This window comes from Condylura cristata, unplaced genomic scaffold, assembly GCF_000260355.1.
Source record: "Condylura cristata isolate star-nosed mole 26May11 unplaced genomic scaffold, ConCri1.0 scaffold00008, whole genome shotgun sequence".
NCBI lineage: Eukaryota > Metazoa > Chordata > Mammalia > Eulipotyphla > Talpidae > Condylura > Condylura cristata.
The window spans coordinates 12054937-12079334 of record NW_004567109.1 but is presented as its reverse complement, the minus strand read 5'-3'; the positions used below and the strand labels follow the sequence as shown (position 1 = coordinate 12079334).

General features: G+C 51.8%; 1 protein-coding gene across 2 annotated transcripts; it reads left to right on the top strand.

Moving 5' to 3' along the window:
- Nucleotides 1-2223: 2223 nt before the first annotated feature.
- Nucleotides 2224-18576, top strand: TRIM63 (tripartite motif containing 63, E3 ubiquitin protein ligase). Of its 2 annotated transcripts, XM_012722163.1 has the most exons (10): nucleotides 2224-2271; nucleotides 4645-4829; nucleotides 5650-5822; nucleotides 8935-9103; nucleotides 9864-9959; nucleotides 11072-11305; nucleotides 11978-12000; nucleotides 12322-12446; nucleotides 16445-16516; nucleotides 18000-18057. In XM_012722163.1, exons 2-10 carry the CDS (start codon nucleotides 4671-4673, stop codon nucleotides 18008-18010), a joined length of 1062 nt encoding a protein of 353 aa, XP_012577617.1. In that variant the 5' UTR covers nucleotides 2224-2271; nucleotides 4645-4670; the 3' UTR covers nucleotides 18011-18057. The 2 variants fall into 2 exon arrangements, with proteins under 2 accessions (XP_012577617.1, XP_004678701.1); XM_004678644.1 differs by lacking the exon at nucleotides 2224-2271 and having other exon boundaries at nucleotides 4565-4829; nucleotides 18000-18576.
- The last annotated feature ends 5822 nt before the right edge of the window (nucleotides 18577-24398 follow it).

Here is a 24398-nt window from a genome sequence, read left to right as displayed (position 1 = left end):
TGTACCCCAGCTCTTGTGTGCATAAATAAATAAATCTTTTTTAAAACACACACACACACACACACACACACAAAAGAACACAAACTTGGGGTTAAATAAGGCTTTCCAGCTCAGCCTGCACTAGCCATGGGACCTGAGTCAACTTCATATGCCAATATGTTCCTCAGTTTCCTCATCTGTAAAATGGGGATAAAGAGGATATATTCATAGTTGCTGTGAGGATTGAATGAAATGGTGTCAGGAAGCTCCTAGTGGATGTCGGGCCACTTGCAAGTAACGAATCAACCAGACTCAAGGATTATGACTATTACCTTCCACCTCCCCTTTTTCTTGCCAGTCCCTTTCTCTGGGCTGCTTGGCCCGCCCCTACCCAGTTGGGATCCTCTCAGGCACCAAGGCTCCTCCCATTACTAACACAGAGTTTGAAGCACCCCCAAATGTAAAGTGTGTCTTTAGCTGGGTGACATTCCGCCAGTCATGTAGCTTCAGGTCCTGACATGTCAAAATGAGAATTGCCAAACCCAGCTTCATTCTCTGTCAAATCAATGGCAGCAAGGGTGAGAGGAAAGGTCGTGACTGTCCATTAAAGGAAGAGACAAAACACAAAATCCCATGTGCAAGGCCTTATTTGGGTCTGATTTGGACAAATTAGCTGTAAAAAAGTCACTTAGGACAAATAGTGACCTCTGAAAAACAGTTTGGAAATTAGATCTCAAGAAATTCTTGTTATTTTGATTAGGTATGATAATGGCCTGTTGATTATGTGCAAGAAGTCCTTATGGGTCAGAAATGCTCACTGAAATATTTATGGGTGAAATGACTTGATGTCTAAGATTGGCTTTGAGATATTTCAGAAAACACAAGGGGGATACAGAAGGGAGGGAAGATTGGGAAAACATTTGCTAAGAGTTGATGTTGGGTTCCGTTACGTTTGTTACAAATTTCACATTTTCATGAATAAACAGGAAAAATGAATAAGTGAGGAAACTTGCAGATGGGGTAGCTGTGGGGTTAAAAGCAGGGTTTGATGCACCACTGATACTCTGTGTTTATCTCTTCATCGATCAGCACAGCTTTATAAAAATTCCAGTAGCTGGAAATGGTTATTGATAACAATACCTCTGTCATGGGCCTGATTGATAACTTCCCGGGTCCAGCCTGTGCCCTCACTGTCTGGGGGCTTTCGGCCAAGGAACTTAACCTCTCTGAGTCTCTGTCGCTCAGCTTCAAGACAGAGGAAATCATGATCCCTCCCTCCCTGAGTTATTTTGAGGCTCCAACGAGAGGCTGGGTAGAAAGGACTTTTGCGCAACACTCGGCCTGCGACATGCTCTCATAAATGCTCCCGTGTGAGGCACACGGCTTTAGGAGTCAGGCTGCCTTGGATGTGAACCTCAGCCTGACTCTGCCCCTTGTGGCTGTGTGACATTGGCCAAACCAATGAACTCTCTGAATGTGGTTTCCTCCTGGGCAAAATGAAGCTCCTAATACCTCGCTTGCAGGACTGTGGTGGAGATTAAATGACAAGGCATGTTTTGCTGCCCAGCGTGGCCTGGTGGGAATTTCCCTTTCTCACCCCTTGACTTTCTGCTGTGCTGGCCCTGTCAACGCCCAGGCTGGAGTCAAGCCCGTTGTCCCTTTGCTGGCTCTTTGCACATGGACTGCCAAGTGTGGCTGGAGAACAGAACCCTGGGAATGCTGCCCCGAGAATGGCCAAACCTGGGGGACAGGTCGGCGGGGCTCTCCTGCTCCAGGCATCCTCCCACCCTTCTCTGGGGTGCAGCCTGTTTCACACTGGCTGTTTGAAATTTCCCCACCATTAGAATTGATCTGAACTCTCCCTTGACCAAGGTCATTGGTATGAGCTCTTTTCTCTCCCCTGTCCAACACCTCTAAGCCCCTTACCTGTGTCTCTCTTTCCCTTGACAGTCCAAGGTTGGAGTGTCCCTCTCCTTCCCAAGGCTTCAGAATTTTTCTCCCCTTTCCAGTACTTTTTCTCCGCTGGCTGCACTGTCTCAGCCAAAAATAACAAAAACAAAACCTGCTCAGTTCCCTAACCTCCCCCAGCCAGACAGTGACCTTGCTTGTTCCCTCATTTGAATTACTTGTTCACCCATCCCTTGTTTAGGAAATGCGCTGAGTGCCCCAGGCACTCAGGAGTACAGAAACCTGTACTCCTCAAAGTCCAGGAGAGCCAAGCTCAATGAAGGAAGCCGACCCGTGAGGAAGGGAGTCCAAGAGCAACGCTGACTTTCTGGTCTGAGCAAACAGGTGAGTGGCGATGTTGCTCACGAGACAGGGAAACAGGAGGAGGAGCTGGGTGGGGAAAGTGAGCTTGATGAGCTCCAGGAACATCCAGGAGCCTCCGCCAGCAATTGGCATCTCAGGGAAGGAGGTCAGGACTGGAATTGGAGATTGGAGGCTCACTGCAGGGCAGGAGTTGACAACACGGTGTTGGTGTCCATAGAGAGCTCTCTGCTGAGGATAACAGGGAGATCACCTGCTGCGACCTATGTCTCACATCCTAAAGCACGGAGTGCCAGCCCTGGGGGTGTGGAGGGGTTTGACAAATTAACAGGTACCCATGGCTCCGGGGCTTTCTGTGGGTCCTCTTTGCCATTCTTGGGGGGTTGATTTCTTCCTCAGACTAGTATCCTCTAGATGCTGAGATGGTTGCTCCGGTCTCTCACAGCCATTCAAAGGCAAGATTGAAGTTGTTTTCTTGTGCTTTATACTCTCTCAGGAAGTCCTTTATCTTTACCCCGCTCCATTAACCTTGGGCCTCCTTGGCACTTGGGCAGAGAACAGAATTCCCAGACAGGCTCAGGCCTTTGTCTCCTGTGCCAGTGGAGAGGCCCACTTTTATTTATTTACTTGTTTGTTTGTTTATTCACACGAGAGCTGGAGAGGCCCACTTGACATGAAACAGTGCTGCCCAAGGTCCCGGTGCCAGGAAGAAGAGGTGGCCTCTGTTCAATCCCCATCCCCCTCCAAGCCTTGGCTGGCCTGGTGGTGTTGAGCGACAGCTCAGTAGACACGAGGAACTTGGGCTCCTCAGTCAGGCCTATCTGGGCCCATGTCCTTGAGTCACTTCTTGCAAGCTGTGTGACCTCACACAAGTTGCTTGACACCTCTGCGCCTGAGCTTCCTCACTGGTGGAAGGGAGCCAGCGCAGTTCTTACGTTGTTGACTGTTGAGAGGATGAAATGGAAGATCAAACGAGGAGCCAGCCTGGTGCATCCTCAGTGCTCAGCAAAAACCAGCAACTAATATCCAGCTCTCGAATTGTCTAGCGCCTCGCCCGGGAGACTTCCTTCTCTGCTCTGACTGGTCTCCCCCTCCTTCTCCCTTCATTTCCTCCCCTCCCCAAGGTTGGCTCCTTTGCCCTGCTGCTCACTGGGTCTTGGCTAATGGCTCCATCCTTCAGCTCCCCATGAGGCTGGGCAGGTGAAATCCGCTGTCTTAGCCCCCCTTCCTGGAGGTCCTGCACTCTCCTGTATGCCACAGTCTTCTACACTCCTCTTGAGGTCGCTGTTGCCACTCTCTCGCCCCTTCTTAATTCTGGGGACCCTAGTGTCCTTTTGCATGAGATTCTTCCTTAAAAACAGCCATTGGATCGGCTTCAGTGTTTTTTTACCTACCAACATGGAAGGCGTCCAGAGGACATGGAGCAAAATTCAGATCGGCGCAGATAGCACAGGGAGCATCTGGAAAATTTGGAGGCTCTCTGGCATGACGTGGCAGTTATTTCTGCCCCTCTCCCTGCCTAGGCTGTGGGCGTCTCGGGGAAGGAAAAGGCTCATTCATGAAGCTGTCACCTTGGTACCTGATGCAGTCAGTGCTTGAGCAAAGTGAAATAAATGACCGAGATTCCTGGCTTTGCCACTTACTTTCGAAGTGACTTTGAATGAGGTCTTTTCTCTCTCTTGACACCCATGTCAGCATCTATAGAATGAGAGAGCTGGACTTCATTCCAAGGAATGTCTCTGCATTACAGTGAAAGCAGAGGCCAGGGACAGCGGGACACGCTAGTGGGGGCAGCGAGGGGGGGTCTAGTGGGAGGGGGTGCAGGGTGGATGTCTCAAGGTCTCCAGCATCACCCTGTGCTCAGGTCTGAGCAGATGGATGGGCTCAGAAGGAGGAGCCACCCTGATGCTCCATCTTGGAAGCTGCTCAGGACTCCAGAGGAAGGCATGGACCTGACTTGGGCCACAGGGGGCTGGTGGATTTGGTTATTGACCCTGCATATCCCAGTGACCCACTCACTGGGCCCAATCCCTGGTGTAGCAGCCTGGTGTGGGAGGAGACTAATTTCTGGAGAAAACTCCGGGTACCCAGCCCTCCCCAAAACCGCCCACGGACAGGCTGTTCTTGTTTACGACCCCCATCTCTGGGGAACAGTGATTGCTCATCCCTACATGTGATTTGAGAGGGCCGGTCTTTCAGACCTGGAGGAAACTCAAGTCCCGCCAGTCACTTGGCATTGGAATGCTCAGCTGGTCCCCTCTTGGGCTCATGTGACCAGGGTACAGTTATAAATATCAGAGGGGCCTCAGACCAAGACAGAACTCAGGCGCCAACAGAAGAAGGCGAAGAGGCTTCAGGCGGGTGTTTTGTGATAAAGGCAAGATCCTCTCCACTTAGCCAGGTGGGCGCACACCTCCAACAATATGGATTATAAGTCAGGCCTGATCCAGGATGGGAACCCCATGGAGAACCTGGAGAAGCAGTTGATCTGCCCCATCTGCCTGGAGATGTTCACCAAGCCTGTAGTCATCCTGCCCTGCCAGCACAATCTCTGCCGGAAATGCGCCAACGACATCTTCCAGGTCAGTGCCGGCAGGCGGGGTCTAGGGTCGTGGCTCAGTTTTCCCATCAGGAAAGCCCTGTTCTGTCAGCCGGCCATACCGGGGATCTCCAAACCTGGACTGGTTCTGTCCCCGCAAAAGTGAACCCCTGCAGAGGCCTCCTCCGGGCTGGTGGAGAGGGGCTCGGGCCCGGGAGACAGCTCTGGCTGCAGGTTCCTTCTCCATGACGCAGGTCTCCCCTCCCCACCCTGCCCTGCAAAGCTCCCCTGACTCTCCAATCAGGAGTCAAGTGCCTCAAGTGTTAAGTGGGGGAGGCAGGAGGCAGAGAGGAGAGAGAAACCAGACCCCTGGGTGGGAGCCAGCTCCCTGGTGGCAGGGGCCCAGCGCTCTGGGGTGGGGGTGGGGCTGGGGGGAGCCGAGGCATCTTCCCTTTTGAGGCTGCTGCTTATAACGGGACAAGAGGGGCTCCATCTCCTAGGAGGGAATGGGAGTGGACCTCCCGAATGGGAGGCAGGACTCAAGGTTCCCCAGAACTTCGCCAGATTCTCTCTCCCTATTTTACATCGAAAGTACACCCATCTCCTGAATGGGAAAACTGAGGCAGAGAGTGACAATTGTTGGTCCAAAGTCATTCAGAGAATAGTCCTGACTTGGTCCCAGGTCTGCTGACACCCCAAAGAGTTGTTTCTCCGGTGTAGGTGGGCTGGTTCTCATCTCAGGATGGGGAGCTCCAGGTCACAGGGTGAGGCCAGAGTGTTTGGAGCCAGTAGGGGGAAGGATGACAGGTCATCAGGAAGGGAGGAGGCTGAGGAGGGAGTCAAGCTGCCCTTGTCGCTCGCAGGCCGCCAATCCCTACTGGACCAACCGGGGTGGCTCTGTGTCCATGTCTGGAGGCCGTTTCCGCTGTCCCTCTTGCCGCCATGAGGTGGTCATGGATCGTCATGGGGTATACGGGCTGCAGAGGAACCTGCTGGTGGAGAACATCATTGACATCTACAAGCAGGAGTGCTCCAGGTGAGCCCGCGGTTGCCGCCCGCCCTCCAGCCCCAGCCCCTCTGCCCAGATGCCCCTTCTGCCTTCACCTGCAGGGGAGTGTGTCCCCTAGCTGAGTAAGCCACGCTGGCCAAGGTCTAGGCTCATCGCTGTCCTCCAAACCCGGTTGTCGGTGACACTCCGTGCGTGGAGGGGCGTCCTCCCCTCCCGAGAGATACTGGTGCGGCCCAAGAGGGAGAGTGAGGCCCTGGGGCCAGCTAGGGTGTCCCTATGAGCAGAGAGGATGCCCAGTGAGAACACACTCAGCTTCTCCAGGGTGGTAGCGACAGCTTTTGTCCCACTTGCTGGGAGGCGAGTGCTGGTCATGGGGAATGTTGTGTTCATGCCAATGAACACAACAACCCCATGGAGCAGTCTGGCTTTGCTCAGGCCCATTTCACCGGTGATGAAGGTAAGCCTTAAAGTCAGGTCCCTGGGTCACCCAGCTGGGAGGTGGCCTGGCTGGGTGGGAGCCCCGTCTGTCTAGCCGAGGGAGCTGGTTGTAAAACAGCGGCCCAGTGGGGCTGAGGTAGAGGCTGCGCAGTGTTGGGCCTCACGCTGTGCAGACGCAGCTATCAGGGAGATCCTTACAAATCAGGTCATCCTAACCAGACTTCTAAGCTGCTGACCTCACCGCCCTTAAGGTCCAAAAGTATCACCAAGCGCCTGCCTGCAGGCAGGAAATGTGAGCGGCCGGTCAGTCCCAGCGAGAAAATCCCTTGTTGCTAGCCTGTTACTAATATGTGGTAAGATCTCGGGCAAGTCTCTGGCCCTCATTTTCTGTCTGCAAACAGAGACAGTGAGATTTGTTATGGTGACTGTCAAATAGCGGTTTGATGGGATATGTTAAAAATATAAAATATTTATTGAGCAGCTACTATGTAAAGGCTCTGGACTGAAGTAATTCCCATGCATCATCCCTATTTCATTCTCTCATGCATGCTTCTTTTAAGGCAAGGAAATGAAGGTGCAGAAAGGGCCAGAGGTTTGTCCTGGGCCACTCAGCTAGCAAGTGGTAAAAGCTGGCAAGGAGCCTGTTGACTGACCCATGGTGAATATTCCTAATTGTTATTGCCTTTCAAGTTGCTCGGGTTCAACACTATAAAAATACAAGCATATTATTGATCATTATTATAATGACAGAATCAATACTGCACCAAATACACCCCTCCACCACCCCATATGGGCTTCTGAAAAGCAGGCTGTGTTTGAGCCCTTCGAGAGTCCTTTCTGCATAATGACAAGTCATTATCACAAGTCACGCTTTATTAGGGTCTGCTGGGTGCCAGGCCTACACTCATCAGACAGCTCCCGTCAAAATCCCAGTAGTTTTAGGAGGAAACCAAAGACTCAGAGAGGTCAATACCTATGTCCAAGGTCACAAAATGAGCAAGTGGCAAAGGGATCTGAATCCAGACGCCAAAACCTGGGTTTGGGAAGATGAGCATCCAGGAGGGCAGTGGGCACAGCTGCCCCACCCTCAGGATCATAGAGACAGCTGGCCAAAGCTGCCGCTGCCAGCATGGGGAGCCCTGGGCTAGAAGATACACCAAGAAAGGGCGTTTCTCACCAACTGCGAGGTGCCTGTTGTGGTGGGGCTGGGAAGTCAGGGTCAGTGTAGACATGGTGTTGGCTGGCGCTAAAGGAGTACAGATCTGGCTGGGATCATAAGATCTAGACTCAAAAAGTGGAATCTCCAGTAGGAAGCGACCTTCCAAAGGTCTGCGAGAGGCATAAATAACCTGCCAGAGACCCCAGGTGGAGCAAGACAAAGGCAGCCGAGATCTAGGCCTGTGACTGAGAAGCAAGAGGAGGAAGAGGCTGGACCTGGGGCGAAGTCAGGGCTTGAGCGGGGTGTCTGCGCTCCGCTGTGGGCCTTGGGCCACGGCACCGCTTCCTGCTCTAGGCTTGGGCACCCTCGTGCTATGCTCACTGATTTATTTTTTTCTACCTGTATTTAATTACCACCTCCTCCATGCCAACACTGTACACCGCAGATTCAGGGCTGAAGAGAATAGGCAAGTTTCCCTGCTTTGATGGAGGTTACAGTGTGGTGGATTAAATATAGAAGTTGGTGAGGCCACGAGTGTAAATTGCTTCACCCAGAGCCTGACCTGCCGGAACCAGAGCTATGGGGACTATAATTAGAGCAAATGAACTCCAGCGGCCTGATTTGCTGGGCAACCTTGGGCAAGTCATCTCACCTTTCCGGGCCCCAGTGTTCCCATCTTGAAAATATCTCCATGGCCCTCCCTGGTGGTGGGTTAAGCACAGCACTATGAAGCTGTCTGCAGCCACAAGTTCCATCCCAGCCAGGGAGCTGACCCACATGGTGCAGCAGACCTCTCCTGTCTGGCCCGCTGCTCCCCTCAGCCTGTATTTCAGTAGACCCTTCTATTCTGCTCCCTGCTCCGTCTCTGGCGGATCTTCTCATCCCCCGCATCTCTGGCCTGTACCCCAGTTCTTGAATATATAAATAAATCTTAAAACAACAACAAAAAAACATCTTAACAACAACAACAACAAATCTCCAGTCCTGGTTCTGGGCTGCGTGGCCTGTCCTTGTCCTCTGCACTGGCAGAGCCTGAGGCTAGTTCTCTCGCTGTAGCAGTCCTAGGATGTGAGGACAGCCTGGTGTCCTGGGCGTCCCTGGTCCTGGGACCTAGAAGGTGAAAAGAAACGGAGGGGGGAGCCATCACAGAGTGCAGGTTACCTATCTGGAGCCAGGTGTTTTTTTTTTTTCTTTTTTTTTTTTTTTTTAAAAGATTTATTTGTGCATACAGAACTGGGGTACAGGCCAGAGGTTCAGGGGTGGCGAGAGGCTTCACCAGAGACAGAGTGGAGAGCAGAACAGGCAGATGGATGAAGCACACTGCTGAGGGGAGCAGCGGGCGGGTCAGGAGAGGTCTGCTGCGCCGTGTGGTCACCTCCAGGGCAGGCGGGGATTGAACTCATGTGGAAGTGGTTTTAGCTTCTTAGTGCAGTGCTTTAACCTGCTGCGCCACCAGGGAGGGCTGGAGCCAGGTGTTTTTATTGAGCTGGGAGGAGAGATGGGGTGCAGGACCCCACCTCATGACCTGTGACTCTTCTTCAGTCGGCCTCTGCAGAAGGGCAGCCACCCCATGTGCAAGGAGCATGAAGACGAGAAAATCAACATCTACTGTCTCACGTGTGAAGTCCCCACATGCTCCATGTGCAAGGTGTTCGGGGCCCACCAGGCCTGCGAGGTGGCCCCGCTGCAGAGCGTCTTCCAGGGACAGAAGGTACTGGCCCACTTCCGTCCCTCCCTGATGATTCAAGACGTGGATTTGAGCCCTGTAGACGTGCTGAGCCGGCCTTTCAGGAATCATCCCTCTGGGACTTCCCAGGCCACAGGCAGCCCCTGCCTTCCCTGGGGGGTGGCTGAGCTCATGGGTTATACTTAGCACCACTTGAGAGCACCGGGCTCGGTCATAGGGGAGAGGCCAGAACCCAGGGCCAGGCCACCAAGGGCCTCTCAGGCCATGACTTCTACACCCCGGTGTCGCCAGGGCCCCAGGCACCTCTTCCTGTGCCTGTCACCCCTTCCAGTCTTCCATTTCCCCTGCAGCAGGAGGCTGTACCAGCCCCTCCCCTGGGGGACAGTGGGGGGATGGAGGGGGTGCTGTGGAAGCCCTACCAGCCACCTCTTTCTTCCCCACCTCCCACTCTTCTTTTGCTCTCTCTTCTACAACCCTGCAATTCTTTCTCTGTTCCTGCTTTTCTAGAAATGTGCCCCTCCTCTGCCAGTCCCTTGCTGTGTGTTTTGAGCTGCTCACCTCCCCTCTCTGAATTCACATGTAAAATAAGGGGTGGGTGCAGAGTCTCTCTTTGATATATTCTGCTCTGGACCTGAGAAAACCTCGGGGCTCCTGGAGGCTCTTTCTAGCAGATAATGGGGGGCGGGGGCAGAGCACGGGGACATTTTGCTGTTATTCCCAAGAGTAGGCCCGGAGACATTTCTGTCTCTGCTTTCCTGACCCCCACACCCTCCTCCCTCCTCAGACGGAGCTGAGTAACTGCATCTCCATGCTGGTGGCAGGGAATGACCGTGTGCAGACCATCATCACTCAGCTAGAGGACTCCTGTCGAGTGACCAAGGTAGGGGGCGGAAGAGCTTGGCCTGGGGGTTCAAAGCCTCCCAGTGCAACCTGCCTCTGGGGTGAAGGCACACCCATGGTTTGTGACACAGTTGGGCCTGGAGGTGGTTCCTGGGGTGGTCAAGCAGGAATGCCAGGGGAGCAACTGACAAATATTCATCCACTCTTACAGCATGTGCTGCGCTAATGCAGGTGTGCATCAGGCTGGCTAAGGATCCTGGGGCTGGGGTGGTGAGCGAGACAGAGCAGCTCTGACCCGAGGGGGCGGCCCATCCGTAATTCCCAGCATTTACTCAGCCCTGGCTGTTTGGTAATCATTGGTTCCTAGATTAAGTCTCTCAAACTTGAAAGTTCTTAATAAATCACCCTCGACTTGTGTTAAAATTCACATGCTGATTCAGTAGACCTGCAATGAAGCGTGAGGTTTGGCATTTCCAATAAGTTTCCAGGGTTTGCCCCCCATTGCTGGTCCACGGACCACACTTGAGTAGCAAGACTGTAGAAGCAAAGGGAAACTTTCCTATCCCTGCAAAGGCATCCATGATTTTGCCTCTCTACTTGGGGTGGGGCTAGAGGCGAGATGAGACAAGGATTGTCACATTGCTGGTGGAGGAAGGTTGTGTGTTGTTACCTGTGAGAGGCTCACAATTGGATGGAGAATACTGGAACCTTCAGTCTGATACGATGCTATCGTTACACCCATTTTACAGGTCTCCTTAGATCAAGGCGTAGCATCTGTACTGAAGCTGTGTTGAAGTGGGAGAAATTGCCTCTCCTCCTAGGTTAGGACCAAATGAATCCAGTCTTGGTACAAAAATGGAGGGAAGAGTGTGACTTGGGGCCACAACCCCTGGAATACATTGTCCCACTGACCATAGTTTATTTTGAGGAAGGCGTGTTTCTCTCCATGACACCAGCTCCAAATGTTGCTGTGTGCTGAGAAGGAACGAGGCCTCAGCGGTGCTCTCTTCTCGGAAGCTTTCTGTAAAATGGGAGCACAGGAAGGTCTCTTCCAGTTTTAGATCCTGTTCCTCGCTTACCTGTCCCAGGAGGAAGCGTTAGTGATAAGGAGTAGGGCTCCCCAGGATGTGACTGCAAGGTTTCTGTCCCCAGGAAAATAGTCACCAGGTGAAGGAAGAGCTGAGCCAGAAGTTTGACGTCCTGTACGCCATTCTGGATGAGAAGAAGAGTGAGCTGCTGCAGCAGATCACGCAGGAGCAGGAGGAGAAGCTCAGCTTCATAGAGGCCCTCATCCAGCAGTACCGGGAGCAGCTGGAGAAGTCCACCAAGCTGGTGGAGACGGCCATCCAGTCCCTGGATGAGCCTGGAGGGGCCATCTTCCTCCTGGTGAGCAGGACAAGGATGGCATGGGCAGGTTCATTTCAACACAACAGCTCTGCCTAAGGTTCAAGGCTTGTTCCTCCACTGACTACCCATGCACCCTTGGGCAAAACATTTAAACCTTTCACAGCCTCACTTTCTTCATCTGTAAAGTGGGTGTGTAATAACCCCAACATCTCCCTGGGGGTGGTTAATTGAGCATCTATTATAGGCCAGAGAGAAGGTGGAGACAGAAATGACGGAGCCACAGCCCTGCCTAGAAGGCTTGTTGTGGGAGGGGGGGGGACAGGAAAAAGTCAGCTAGGAAACAGTTCAAGGGATAAATTCTCTAGGCGTGTAGTGTGACCCAGGCTTTGTGTTAGGCATTGGCTATAAACGGGTGATAAGGAAGTGGTTTTTCTTCTTGGAGATTTCAGGGGTTAAGAGTGTTTGCACTGACATCCCTAGCAACCAAGTCTCCTGCTGGGACAGTGGGAGGGTCCCAGTGTGACCAGACCTGTATTTACCTGGACAGAGGGAAAGGGTCCACGTGCTGTTCCACTTGGGGCAGCAGCAGGTGGCATCTAGGCCAGGGGCTGACCCCAAGTGCCCATATGGAGCACCCAGTCACTGGTTTTGCTGATCCAAGGACCCCTGTCCACCATGATAACCTGGTGCTCTCTCTCTCTCCCCCTACAGAGTGCCAAGCAGCTCATCAAAAGGTCAGTGTCTCCCTCGGGCCATGATGCATGGTCCTAGCCCTCACCAAAGCCTCTACTTCTGTCCAGAGGATCTCCCCCTTTGCATTAGGTCTGCTGGGAGCTACTCACCCCAGGCTGTCTTACCTCTTTTATCTCCTGCTTTTTTGGACCACCCATTCTGCTTGGGATTGAAGGGAAATACCCTCTAGACCTTCTGGGGGAATCCTGTGGGTGCAAGGCCTGGGTGTGGCACAAGCATGTACACTGCTGTGTTGGAGCTGATGTCCCCTCCCTGTACTGTTCAGTGATATCTGTCTCTCTTTCTCCCTGTCTTACCCACAGCATTGTGGAAGCTTCCAAGGGTTGCCAGCTGGGGAAGACAGAGCAGGGCTTTGAAAACATGGACTACTTTACTTTGGACTTGGAGCACATAGCGGACACTCTGAGGGGCATTGACTTTGGGACAGGTAAAGGACTTGGTGGTGATATTGTCTGTTTCCCAACTTGACCCCTGGCAATCAGCATTCTTTCCTGTATGTCCATTGTGCAGGCAAACATGCAGTAGAGATCACAGATATCACAGTCGTCTTTTGAGTTTGGGGTTCTTGGGTTCACTCTGGGGAAGGTTTCACCAGAGCTCCCCTTTCAGCAGCACACGGCGAGATTCTTCATGAGACAGAAACTCAGTTATTTTTAAGAGGAAGTTTATTAGAAAGAGATGGGAGAGGGGAAGACACTTGGTTAGGTGCAAGTGGGCAGGAAGAGCTGCCCCGAAAGGGACACGTTTCCCAGGAAAGAGGCCTGCATGGTTGCAGGCGGGCAGTCTTAGGAAGAGGCCTCCCCTGAGGGAGATCAGTGCAGAGAGGTCATGGCATGGTACAGGTCGCGGGCAGGCAGGAGGCTGCTGCCCTGCAGAGGGAGAGAGTGGGTGGAGAGAAGCACCTGCATAGGTCCAGGTGGGCAGTGGGGCAGCTGCCCCCTGCTGGTGGAGAGACTGCCCTGATGTAGAGAGCTTTCTCTCTGGGAGGGGCTCACTCCTTGTGAGCCCGGGTTTGTTGACTTTGAATAGAATCTGAGAGGTCCAGATTCCTTAGTGAGCTTCATCTCCATCTCCATGTCCTTGTCTTGACCTGGGCGCAAGGCATCCTGGCTTTGGTGGCCTGATGTTAAGGCCGTGTCAGCTGCTGCATCTGCCGCTTTTACCCATCCCTTCTTGTGATTCAGCCTTGTGATGCCTCTCCTACATTCTTTCCTCCATCAGTGCCAACTTCTGAATGAACAAGAGCCCAGCTCAGTGCCTGGGATACAATCATTGCCCAGTAAATAGTGTATGGATCCCCTGTGGGGAGACAGCCAGGGGTGGCAGGAGGAGCGAGGCACCTGAAGTCACGTAGACCTACAGATCCCAGATCTTTCTCTTGTGTTTTGTGCCCCTAAAGTCTTATTTGGCAAGACTTTTCACCATCCTGAGCCTTATTTTCTAACTTTAAAAGCTATGTTAAAAGTGGGCCTATTCAAACATCTCCTGTCCTGCCAGCTGCTCCCCTCAGCAGTGTATTTCCATCAGAACCAAAAGGTAAAAGATGAGACATGGAGCTGAAGCTCACTAGGGAATCTCAGTCCTCTCAGATTCTATTCAAAGTCAACAAACCTAGGCTCACAGGGAGTGGACCCCTCCCAGAGACAAGTGTCTGTATCAGGGCAGTCTCTGCACCAGCACCTGCCCTTTCTGCTCCCCACTCTTGTCTGTGGTGAATCCTCTCACCTCCCACCCCCGCACCTCTGTCCTACACCCCAGTCCTTGTATGCATAAATAAATGAATCTTTAAATAAAAAAAAAAAGTGAGTCTACTAAAAATGGCCACCTCAGAGTGCTGTTGCCACAAAAAAGATGTTGATACAGAAGAGTTTGCAGGGACTAGATGTGTACTAGTTGATGTCTTTTGGAGTTCAGGGTCTGGAAAAGGTTTCATCACAGCTCCCCTTTCAGCGGCACATGGCAAGATTCTCCACAAGACAGAGACTCAGTTATGTTTAAAGAGTAAGTTTATTAGAAAGAGACAGGAGAGAAAAAGACACTTGCATAAGGCACAAACAGACAGAAAGAGCTGCCCTGGAAGGGACAGGTATGCAGAGAGACCTGCATAGTTGCAGGCAGGCGCTTCAGGAGAGCGTCAGCCCTGAGGGAGGTCATGGTACAGGTCATGTGCAGGCAGGAGGCTGCTGCTCTGCAGAGGAGAGGGGGTGGGGAGGACACCTGCATAGGCACAGGTGAGCAGGACAGCTGCCCGTGCTGGTGCAGAGACTGCCCTGGCACAGACACTTGTCTCTGGGAGGGGCCCACTCCCTGTGAGCCTAGGTTTGTTGACTTTGAATAGAAGCTGAGAGGACCGAGATTCCCTAGTGAGCTTCAGCTCCTTGTCTCATCTTTTACCTTTTGGTTCTGAGCTTCAGACACAGCCCCCAGGAGTCTGTTATCTGCTGGGACCTCTCTGCCGCATCCTGGCATCCCGGCTTTGGCGCCCCAGGACCTTGATTTTATGGCTGTGTGGGTTGCTGCACTCGCCCCTTCTCCCCATCAGTCTTGTGCGGACTCCCCTGCATTCCTTCCTCCACCACTGCTTGTCATCTAAAGCTAGTCTGAGCTGTATGGGTGAGGGTGAGGCATCCTAACTTATCTACATTCTGGGTTTACTTCCACGAAGTGCCAGTAATAATTGGAACAATGTAGCCATAACAACAGTACAGGAGAAGTAAGGGAAAATGGAAAATGAGGAAGCCAGCTGAAGAGCAAAGAGGTTAATCTGTTCAAGGACACCTCGCTGAAAGAAGTCCTCAGTGACAGAGAGGCAGACCCAGGTCTGCCTTGGTCTTGCGTTGTGATAAGGGTGGGAGGGACGGCAGGAGAGAGGAGTGGCCCAAGCAGCAGGAAGGCAGGGAGGGGCAGTGAACGCCTTGACATGGAGTTCTTGGCACGGGTCAGCTCTCCTGCAGGCTTTCAGAATCTGGTGTTAAGCCTGTTCTCTGAACCCCTATAAAACCCATTTGTGGGTAGGAACAAAACACACCCCAAAGCTGAGATGCCAGTGGACTTGGGGGTGTGCCTGTCCTGTAGATCTGCTCAGGCACCCGCAGGGCGCTGGTCGTGTGGCCTGCACTGCCGCCCATGAGCTCCCTGAGCCTTGGGGTCCACCTCAGTAAAACTGGGGTGAGTTCCTTTCTTTCTTTTTTTAAAGATTTATTTGTTTATTCAGGGGTGCAGGCCAGAGGTTCAGGGGCCGGGAGAGGATTCACCAGAGACGTAGTGGGGAGCAGAACAGGCCGACTGACGAAGTATGGGCAAGATAGGAGAGGTCTGCTGTGCCATGTGGGTCACCTCAGGGACTGGGGATCGAACTCACACTGAAGGGGCTGCTGCTAGCCTGTAGTGCTGAGTCCTAACCCGTTGCGCCACCAGGGAGGGCCTGGCAGCACTTTCTAAGTCCTGAGCATTAAGCCTCGGGGAAATAAATTCTGTCAGTTCATACCAAGTAGGTTCTGTTATCTCCGTGGTAGTAAAGTTGAGGAATAAAGCTAAGGGAGGGTCAACTATTTGCTCAAGGACACAGAGCTAAATAAACAGCCTCGGGATTAGGGGCATTTGCAAGTACAGCACTTAGCAAGTGAATCAGCAAATGCATTCTGAGTAGTAATTGGGATTAAAAACAAAACTGTTTTAAACACAGATCCGGGCCACAGGGCAGAATTTTGGTTATCACCTTGGAGACATTAGCCCTTTAAGCCTGTCCCAACACTTGACAAATGCTGTCTGGGTGACCCCAAAGAATTAAAGTGGTTTAGGAGTGGGGTGAGGAAGGGGCATATTGCCTGGGAAGAGCCTGAGGGGGATACCCCTGGGTGGGAAAGTGGGGTCACCCTTGCAGCTAGTCTCCTGTCTGTCTGGGACTCAGCCTCAGAGAAGCAGGTGGCCCCAGAAGAACCCCCTCCACCCCCCAACCCCTAAGGGAAGGAATGAGCAGAGCTGCTCAGAGAGAGTTAGAAGCGGGTTTCAAAATCAAAAGCCGAGTGAATTCCTTTGGGACAAGGACTCTGACCAGGTGCTCGCCCCTTCTCCTCAGGTGATGTTTGTCCGTCCAAGGAGAGCTGCACACCGGCTCAAGTGTGCTCCTTCAGAGTCCCTCTGGTCACAGGCAGGTCAGGTGATAAAGCCACTGCCTTTGCACCAGAACAAAGGAGCAGCAGCCAGAACCTCCCCCCTTGGAGGAGATGGGAAGGGGGTGGCCTGGAGGCCCGCTCTGCTGCTAGGGCCAACAAACCCCTCACCTCCTAGGCCACTGGGTCTCAAGTGGCCCTTTGACCCCAGCAGGGGGCAGGGCAAAGAAGTGCTGCCGGGGCCTGCTTCCCCTCCCAGCCGCTTCTCTGAGGAAGGCCGAATCTCAATACAATTGCTCTTTGTCACTTGCAGAAGAGGAAGAGGAAGAGTTCTTTGAAGAAGAGGGTCAGGAAGAAGAAACGTCCACAGAAGGGAAGGAAGAAGGTAAGCTGTCTGCCTGCCATCCCTCATCCCCTCAGTGACTGGAGAGGCCTCCCCGGTGCATAGCGGGTGCCAGACACAGCAGAGCCGCAGCCAAAGAGTGTTTTTAGATTTTAAGGGTAAAATCTTCCTTTACTCTTAGGGAAAAACCCCAATCTGTTTATAAAGGCTTCCAGGTTTTGTTGGAAGGCCCCCCCAACCTGGAACAGTGCAGCAGAGGTAGAAGGGGGCGCTCAGGAGCTGGGCGTGGCCACACTGGGAGGTTTTGCTTGGCCAGGGGAGTGATTAAGCTTTTTACATGAGTAGTTAATTTAAAAATGGAAAGATTTTTTATTTTTTTATTTTTAAGGATATTTCAAATAAGAATCTGATTCCCAATTGCTTGTGAAAATTTGGAAAACAACCAAGGCCGGGCTGGCTTCACTGCTCCCTGGTCCCAGCCAGTGGCTGGCCCTTGGCTTGGCACCTTTGCTGGGCTGCCCAGCCCATCACCACCAGCCTGCCCACTGCACTCATTTGTGTCATCTGCAGGCCTCTGAGTTTGCCAACCAGGTGGGCGTGGCCATGAGCCTAGGCTCTGAAGGCAGCTTGGCCGGGGGGCCGGAGCATGGGGCGGGTGGTCGTGGGCAGTTCACATCTCTGAGTCTTGGGCTGCTCTTCAGATGGGGGCAAAGGAGTGCTGACCCCACTGGGTGACCATGGAGAGCCCCAGTGAGGGATGGCTGTTTGCTAAGCATCTATTTCAATTAGCATGTTTGCTATTCTTGGTATTTTTCAAGTCATAGATGTTGGAACTGATGTCTTTTGGAGTTCAGGGTCCTGGGTTCACTCTGGGAAAGGTTTCACCAGAGCTCCCCTTTCAGTGGCGAGGCAAGATTCTCCATGAGGCAGAGACTTATTTAAAGAGGAAGTTTATTAGAAAGACTGGAAAGGAAAAGACACTTGCTTAGGCACAAGCGGGCAGAAGAGCTACCCGTTCATGGGGGTAGCATTTGTTTTTTTATCCTCTTCTTCAGGTGGGGTAGGGAGGGGCCCATCCTTGCTAGCAAGTAGTTGCTCATTTGAATATCTATGTAGAACTTGAGGGGAGATTTCCTGGGGAGCTTCATCTCCACCTCCTTATCTTTCACCTTTTGGGTCTGAGCTCCAGGCACCGCCCCCAACAGTCTGTTACCAGCGGGACCTCCTGCACGTATCCCCATCCCTGCTTCCAGGCATCCTGGGCTTTAGCGCCTGAGGACCTTGATTTTAGGGTTGTGTCGCCCCTTGTCCCCACCCCCTTTGTGTGAATCAATCTTGGGACGCCTCCCCTGCATTCCTTCCTCCATCAGAACTACTGATTTGGTTGAAAAATACCGAGGAGTTTGGGATGGGCTGTGTATCTCACAGTATCTGCGCAATTCCGATCATTTGGTCACTGCAGCTTGGTGAGCCTTGGGTCCGCTGGGCCTGTCTCACCTTGTGTTTCTTTGTCTTTTACTTTCAGGGCACCACTAAGAAGCTGGATGAGGGAGAGGACCCTCCAGATGCAGAGAGACGGGGAGGGTGGGGATGGACCTGGCCGCCGTGCCAGGCCCAGGGTGGGGGGGTGGGGGGGCCTCTGGAGGGGCAATGGGGAGGTGTGTCTTTTCTCTGCTCAGGGAGTAGAGACTAGGAGTAGGACCCCCACCGCTGTGTTCAGCAGCCACTGAACCAGACACGTGCTTGAAATAACCACACAGGACACTTTTCTACGTTGGTGCAAAATGAAATATTTTGTACATTCTTCAAATGTGATTTTTGTATATACTTGTATATGTATGTCAATTTGGTGCTTTTTGTAAAGGAACTTTTTTGTATGATAAAGCCTGGTCATTGCTTGAGTGTTGATTGCTAGAATGAAGGGAAGGAAACCAGGATGAGACAGCTGCCCACTCCTTCCCCCTGGGGAGAGGGTTGGCGCTTGCTCGCTGGGAAGGGACAATAATACTGTATGTCAACAGCTCTCCCAGACACGGGGTTGGTAGCTGAGTTTGTGTTGATTGTTGTTTTAATAAATGCACAGTGCTCTATTCTTATTATTCCCTAAGGAACTGGGGTGTCATTCAACCTTTTTCCCCCCTGGAGAGAATTCAGTGTGATGGAAATTTTTCTGTAGGAGGCACAAGTTAAGGGTAAACCAGGGCCCTGTCCTGTCCAGGAGTTCTTAAAACCAGCCCTTCCCAGTGAGTGCTCCTGGCTCCTGGCCCTGAGATGCTCCCAAGAACTCCCTTCTATGCTTTGCTCACTGGTTCTCCAGAAAACAGCCCAAGGCAGTGCTTAAATGCTGTATCAGAGGTGATCCCAGCCTGGGGAAGGAAAATGGAGGGAAACCAAAACCAAGAGTCACATGACTGGGCTGATCACAGGTTCCCCAGGCCTGTAAAATGTTTCCAACAGATCTTAAAGAACGCAGGGCAGCTCAGAGTGGTTTATCCAGAGGAAGAGAGTCTTATCTGCTGCCTCCTTTCCTGTCTCCTGGCTCCCTCCCCCCGTTTCTCAGACTGTCCTTTGCTTCCCAGAACAATGTTATTCCCTGGCACACTCAGGTTCTCTTAGCTTTGTGGGGAGCTAGATGCCACACCATCCTGTGTGGTGCTTCTGGTGATGCTGTGGGATTGGGGGGAGGGGGAGTGGTGGGGAGCAGAGCTTCTGCAGTGCAGTTGGGTTGGGCTGGATGCTGGAGCTGCAGTGGGCACAGTGGGCCGCCCAGAAAGTCAAGGCAGCCACCAGTACCCAGTGGGGAGGAGGCCATGAGCCCGGCCCACAGTATCCAGAGTCTCCAAGAGCCAGGGGCTAGGTCTGGAGAGGGATGAAGCTCTGCAAATCTGAGGCAGCATGTTACTTCACAGGTTTATCAATCCGAAGATAAACAGTCTGTCCCTCCTTTTCCACTTTCAGAACACAGTAACAAGTTAAGGGAGCAAGGCAGTTTAATTTTAGACAATAAGTGTGTCAAGTTCATGGTGTTTGGAGTACTGCCTTCCTGGGGGTATGTGTATCGACCATTTAATCCAGCATCTCCCAGCTTAGTCATTGACTTGACACCCTCCAGAGCTAGTGTTTTGGGGAGCTCACTTTATGAAACTTTAAGGTTTAAACTCACACCTCTGCCCATTTTCACTTGTTGAGTTTTTCCCATTTTCACTTGTTGAGGCTAACATTGAACATTGAACTTCAGGGAATCAGATCTGCTCTTGTATGGCAGAATTCTGTTAGGGAACCAGGCAGCACTCAAAGAGGAGGGTGGAAGTCTTTATTTACACTGGTGGGCCCAGAGGAGAGCTTTCTCCAAAGTTTGAGTGGAGCAGTGAGGTACTAGAGTATGTATTGCATCAGCAGGGGTACATTTGCAAGCAGGGAGTACAGAAGCAGGTGCAGGTAAGTCAGGTGTGTGGCCTTGAGAGTTTATCAGTTACTCCCTGGAACTTTCAGTCTGCATTGAAGCTTTGTCTCAACATAACTTCAGCTAATTGACAAATCTGCCTGACATTTTCTACTTTACTCTTATTGCTAGTCTTTTCAAGTTATGAAACTTAAAAAGTGTGTAACTTATCACATACATCTGTGGACAGAAGTAGTTGTAGAAGTTGATAAATTATTGTAAAATGAGATGTGGTTGCCACACAGTTAAGGAAAAGACTCTTCTCAGTTCCCAGAAGTCCTCCCTACTCCCCTTCGTCCTTTGTCTTAGAGGTCACCACTGTTCTGTCTTTTGTATGTGTACCTAGGAGGAGAGGAAAAAAGGTATTTTTAAAAAAAAAAGATTCATTTATTTGTGCATACAGAACTGGGGTCCAGGCCAGAGGTGCAGAGGTGGTGAGAGGATTCATCAGAGACAGAGCGGGGAGCAGAACAGGCAGATGGACTGAAATATACTGTTGAGGGGAGCAGTGGGCGGGTCAGGTGCCACACCAGGTGGGTCACCTCCGGGGCAGGCGGGGATTGAACTCATGCAGAAGTGACTTTCGCATCTTAGTGCTGTGCTTTAACCTGATGCGCCACCAGGGAGGGCAGAATAAAGGTATTTTTAATAAACATGTTTTGATAAAACTCCCCAAATCACACTTTCCCTCTCGGGCAAATGGCCAGCCAAACAGGGTTGACTCGAAGTGGAGCTGAGGCCTGAAACTTGCCACAAGTCTAAGGCACCTTCTGACAAGGAATCAGCACAGGAAAGTGTTCTGAAGCAGGTCCCAGAAACTTGGCATCAGAGGAGCAAAATGAGGGACAAACCCCCGTAACGGCTGCCATGGTCAGCCTCCCCACAGAGGTCTCTCACCCACAAGTCTCTTTGCGCCTCTCAATGTCTCTCCTCCACGGTCTTGTTCCCCACAGAACCGGGCTTCAGGCCAGGCGGGGGTGCGGGTGGGTCATAGTGTTCTCTTCTCCTGCCTTCTTGGCAAGCCCACACTTGCTTTTCTTATAGTTTTATTTCCTGAAATACTCTCCTCAGAAGACTGAAGGCGTCTGAGGCAAGGAAAAGAGAGGCTTCCATTACCTCAGTCAGTTTGACAAGTTGTCCCTGTGCTGTCTCCTGATTTCTTCTCTAGGTTCCTGATTACACAGGAAGCAGTCACCCCACTATCTTGTTATTGGTCAGAGGGAGGAGGGGGGCAATCCAGGCTCTGTATTCACTAACAGTTTAAATTCCAAGGCAATTATCTGTTGATTGCCAGTAAGGGGATTCTCTTTTGCTGCACAAAGGATTCTGGCAGTTTTGCAAACCTGCAGAAGACTTCTGGGTAGGATAAGGGTCTAACCAGGCTTCCTTTAAGATTACGCTAGAGGGGAAACCGGTTTCAAAGGGGTTATTCCATGAATCTCTGAATCTCCTGTACAGCTTTATCAGCTGTTGCATTGGAGGGAGTCACCAGCGCTTTATCCCTCTCACACTTCTGATTTTGAAAAAGTTCAATTTTTGTTTGGAGCGGCTAGTCTGACATGCTGCCTAGCTCTATCACTCGGTCTCAACAGTCACTGATGCTTGCTTCTTTTCTACCACGCCTGTCTTTTGGATGATTCAGGAAAATTACTGATATGTCATTTTATCCTTCAATACTAAATTTAGGTAAAATTTCTTTTTCTTTCTTTCTTTTTTTTTTTAAAGAATTATGTATGCATACAGAACTGGAGTACCGGCCAGAGGTGCAGGGATGGTGAGAGGCTTCACCAGAGACAGAGTGGGGAGCAGAACAAGCAGATCGACAAAGTACACTGCTGAGGGAGCAGCGGGAGGGTCAGGAGAGGTCTCCTGTGCCATGTGGGTCACCTTTGCGGCTGTCATCGAACTAGCACTGAAGTGGCCACAGCTTGGTTTAGCTTCGCAGTGCAGTGCTCCAACCTGCTGCGCCACCAGGGAGGGCCCTAGGTGGCACAGGTTTTAAAAATATAGATTCTTGGGCCCTCCCCTGGTGGCTCAAGGTGGTTAAAGCATGGCATTATGAAGTTGGCTGCTGCTGCTTCAACATGAATAAAACCCCCGGCCAGGGAGTGACCCACAAGGCGAGGCAGACCTCTCCTGTCTCCCCGCTGCTCCCCCAGCAGTGTGTTTCAGCCAGTCAGCCTGTTCTGCTCCCCACTCTGTCTTTGCTGAATCCTCTCATGGCCCCTACACCTCTGGCCTGTACCCCAGTTCTATGTGCATAAATAAAAAAATCTTTAAAAAAGAAATTATCAGAATCTTCTCCTGACCTACAGATCAGGTTACGGTTGTAGAATTTAGGGATATATGTTTAAAATAAGATTCCTCATTGCAGTCTGAGAACTGCTAGCTCATGCACAGAGGACCGCTTGAGGATCTCTGAAAGAGTCAAGTTACATCATGCAAGTAGACCTTCCAGTTTCCAGTGCATCAAAACCTTGATATACTGAGGTAGCTGAACTCTTACAAATCAATTAGAATGTATCATGAGAATGTATAAATTTAAGGCAATCTTTTTTAGGAAACTTTAGGCAAATTTTTCCAAATTAATATATCTAGGTCTAATTTACAAATCTGCATTTATGAGAATTTACAATGTGCCTTGCACTGAAGGGAAAAGGAGGGATATAAAAGACACACTTTTTAAAAATCCTACATGTTTTGCTCTCAAATAAATGATCACATTTATTAATCCGAGCATAGGGCATTTGAAGCACATCACAACTGAGGCGGCTCAGCAAGACACTCCTGGGAAGGCACTACTTCACTTCAACTCTTCTGACTGAGTGGCCAGTCTTAGATTTGGCTACTTCTTCCATCCCATTCACAGGAATTAAGGGTCTAGCAGGTGCTCAGGGGGAGGCAGACAGGGTGTAAACGAGGGGGAGGCAGACAGGGTGTGTGCACAGGTGGGTTGGGGGAAGGTGAGTAGGACATGGACATACATGGAAGAACAAGACTGTAACTCCAAAAATTAAAATAAAAATTCAGGGCCCTCCCTGGTGGTGCAACAGGTTAAAGTGCAGCACTCTGAAGCTATCACAGCAGCTGCAGCAGGAGTTTGGTAGCCAGCTAGGGGGAGGTGCCACATGGTACAGCAGACCACTCCTGACCCGCCCGCTGCTCCCCTCAACAGTATATTTCAGTCAATCTGTCTGTTCTGCTTCCCACTTTGTCTCTGGTGAGTCCTTTCACACCGCCAGTTCTGTATGCATAAATAAAAATCTTTTTAAAAATAAAAGGAAAAATTAAAAAATTAATAATGAAACAAGTAACTTTCATGTAAAACACATTAAAATAATCATTAAAAAAGAATTTTTTGGTCTATGTAAGCTAAGTATAAAATACATCCCTGCTCTCTAGTGGGAAAGGCAGGTGAATACATATCTGAGAAAACCTGCAAGAGCTTATGCAGAAGTCCTCAAACATGAGCACACGACCCCCCACCCCATGAAGCTACGAAATATGCGGGTTCCCAGGCTCCACACCTGGAGATTCTGATTCAGTTGATTTGATGCTGGGAACTGGAACCTGCATTTTAGCACCTTTCCAGGTAATGCTGAGCCAGGAAATCTGAGAGAAAGGTTTTCTACACAGCAGCTTCCAGAGGTGTTTGAAAGGCATTCAGTGGGGGTCCAACCCAGGCGGGCAGGCAGGCAGTTGCCACCCTCTAGCCCCCAACAAGATGACTCCTGAGCCACTGAAGCCCAGCAGTGTGGGCAAGACGGTCATCCTCAAGTTATGGTCCAAACGACGAAGGGCACCGGGCCACTGGCCAGGGAGGTCACCGGCCCAGAATTCTTTCTACATAATAGGCAGAGGCCATCATTGGGGTCACAGGCCCCTGACCCTCAGGAACCACCAGGGAAAGTGGCGGCTTCTAACAGCCGGCTTCTCCCAGGGAAACACCGAAACACCACGTGCGGCACCTTCCTGTGGGGATCCTGGGAGTTGCTGCGCACCAGAGAAGAAGCTCTGTCCTGATGGCGACTGCTGGCCAAGCGGACAAGGCCCCAAGCAGGGGTGGAGACAGGACGGCCACTCCAGATTCTAATCAGAGGGCGCAGGTTGGGAGGAACTGGCGCTGCTTCAGTCGAGAGGATGGTCAGTCAGTGGGCGCCTAGGTAAAGGAGGGCTACCCCCTGCGCCGAGGCGCACCCCGCCAGGAGCCCGCTGGAATCTGCAGCCCCAGGCAGCCGCCAGCCTGCGGGGGAGCGAGCCCTGGCCTCGGGAGCGTAACCCTGCGCCCTGGGGACCCGAGGCGCGTCCCGCCCCACTCCGTGGCGGCCAGCACAGCCCTGGGCGAAGGCGGCTGGGAATTCCGGCCGCACGCTTGCTTCGAGGGATCCTCCCGCCCCCGGGGCGCCTCCTGCGTGCCGGGGCGACCGCGCCGGGGCGCCCTCCGCAGCCGGCTCCCCTCCCCCTTTCCGCGGGCCTTTGCAC

What these genes read in the sequence shown, in the direction of transcription:
- TRIM63 (XM_004678644.1), top strand. Translation starts at nt 4,671, where the DNA reads ATGGATTATAAGTCAGGCCTGATCCAGGATGGGAACCCCATGGAGAAC. An exon ending in GAGGGGCCATCTTCCTCCTG is followed by an intron (nt 11,306 to 11,977) that starts GTGAGCAGGACA and finishes CTCCCCCTACAG; the next exon opens with AGTGCCAAGCAGCTCATCAA. An exon ending in GGGCATTGACTTTGGGACAG is followed by an intron (nt 12,447 to 16,444) that starts GTAAAGGACTTG and finishes TGTCACTTGCAG; the next exon opens with AAGAGGAAGAGGAAGAGTTC.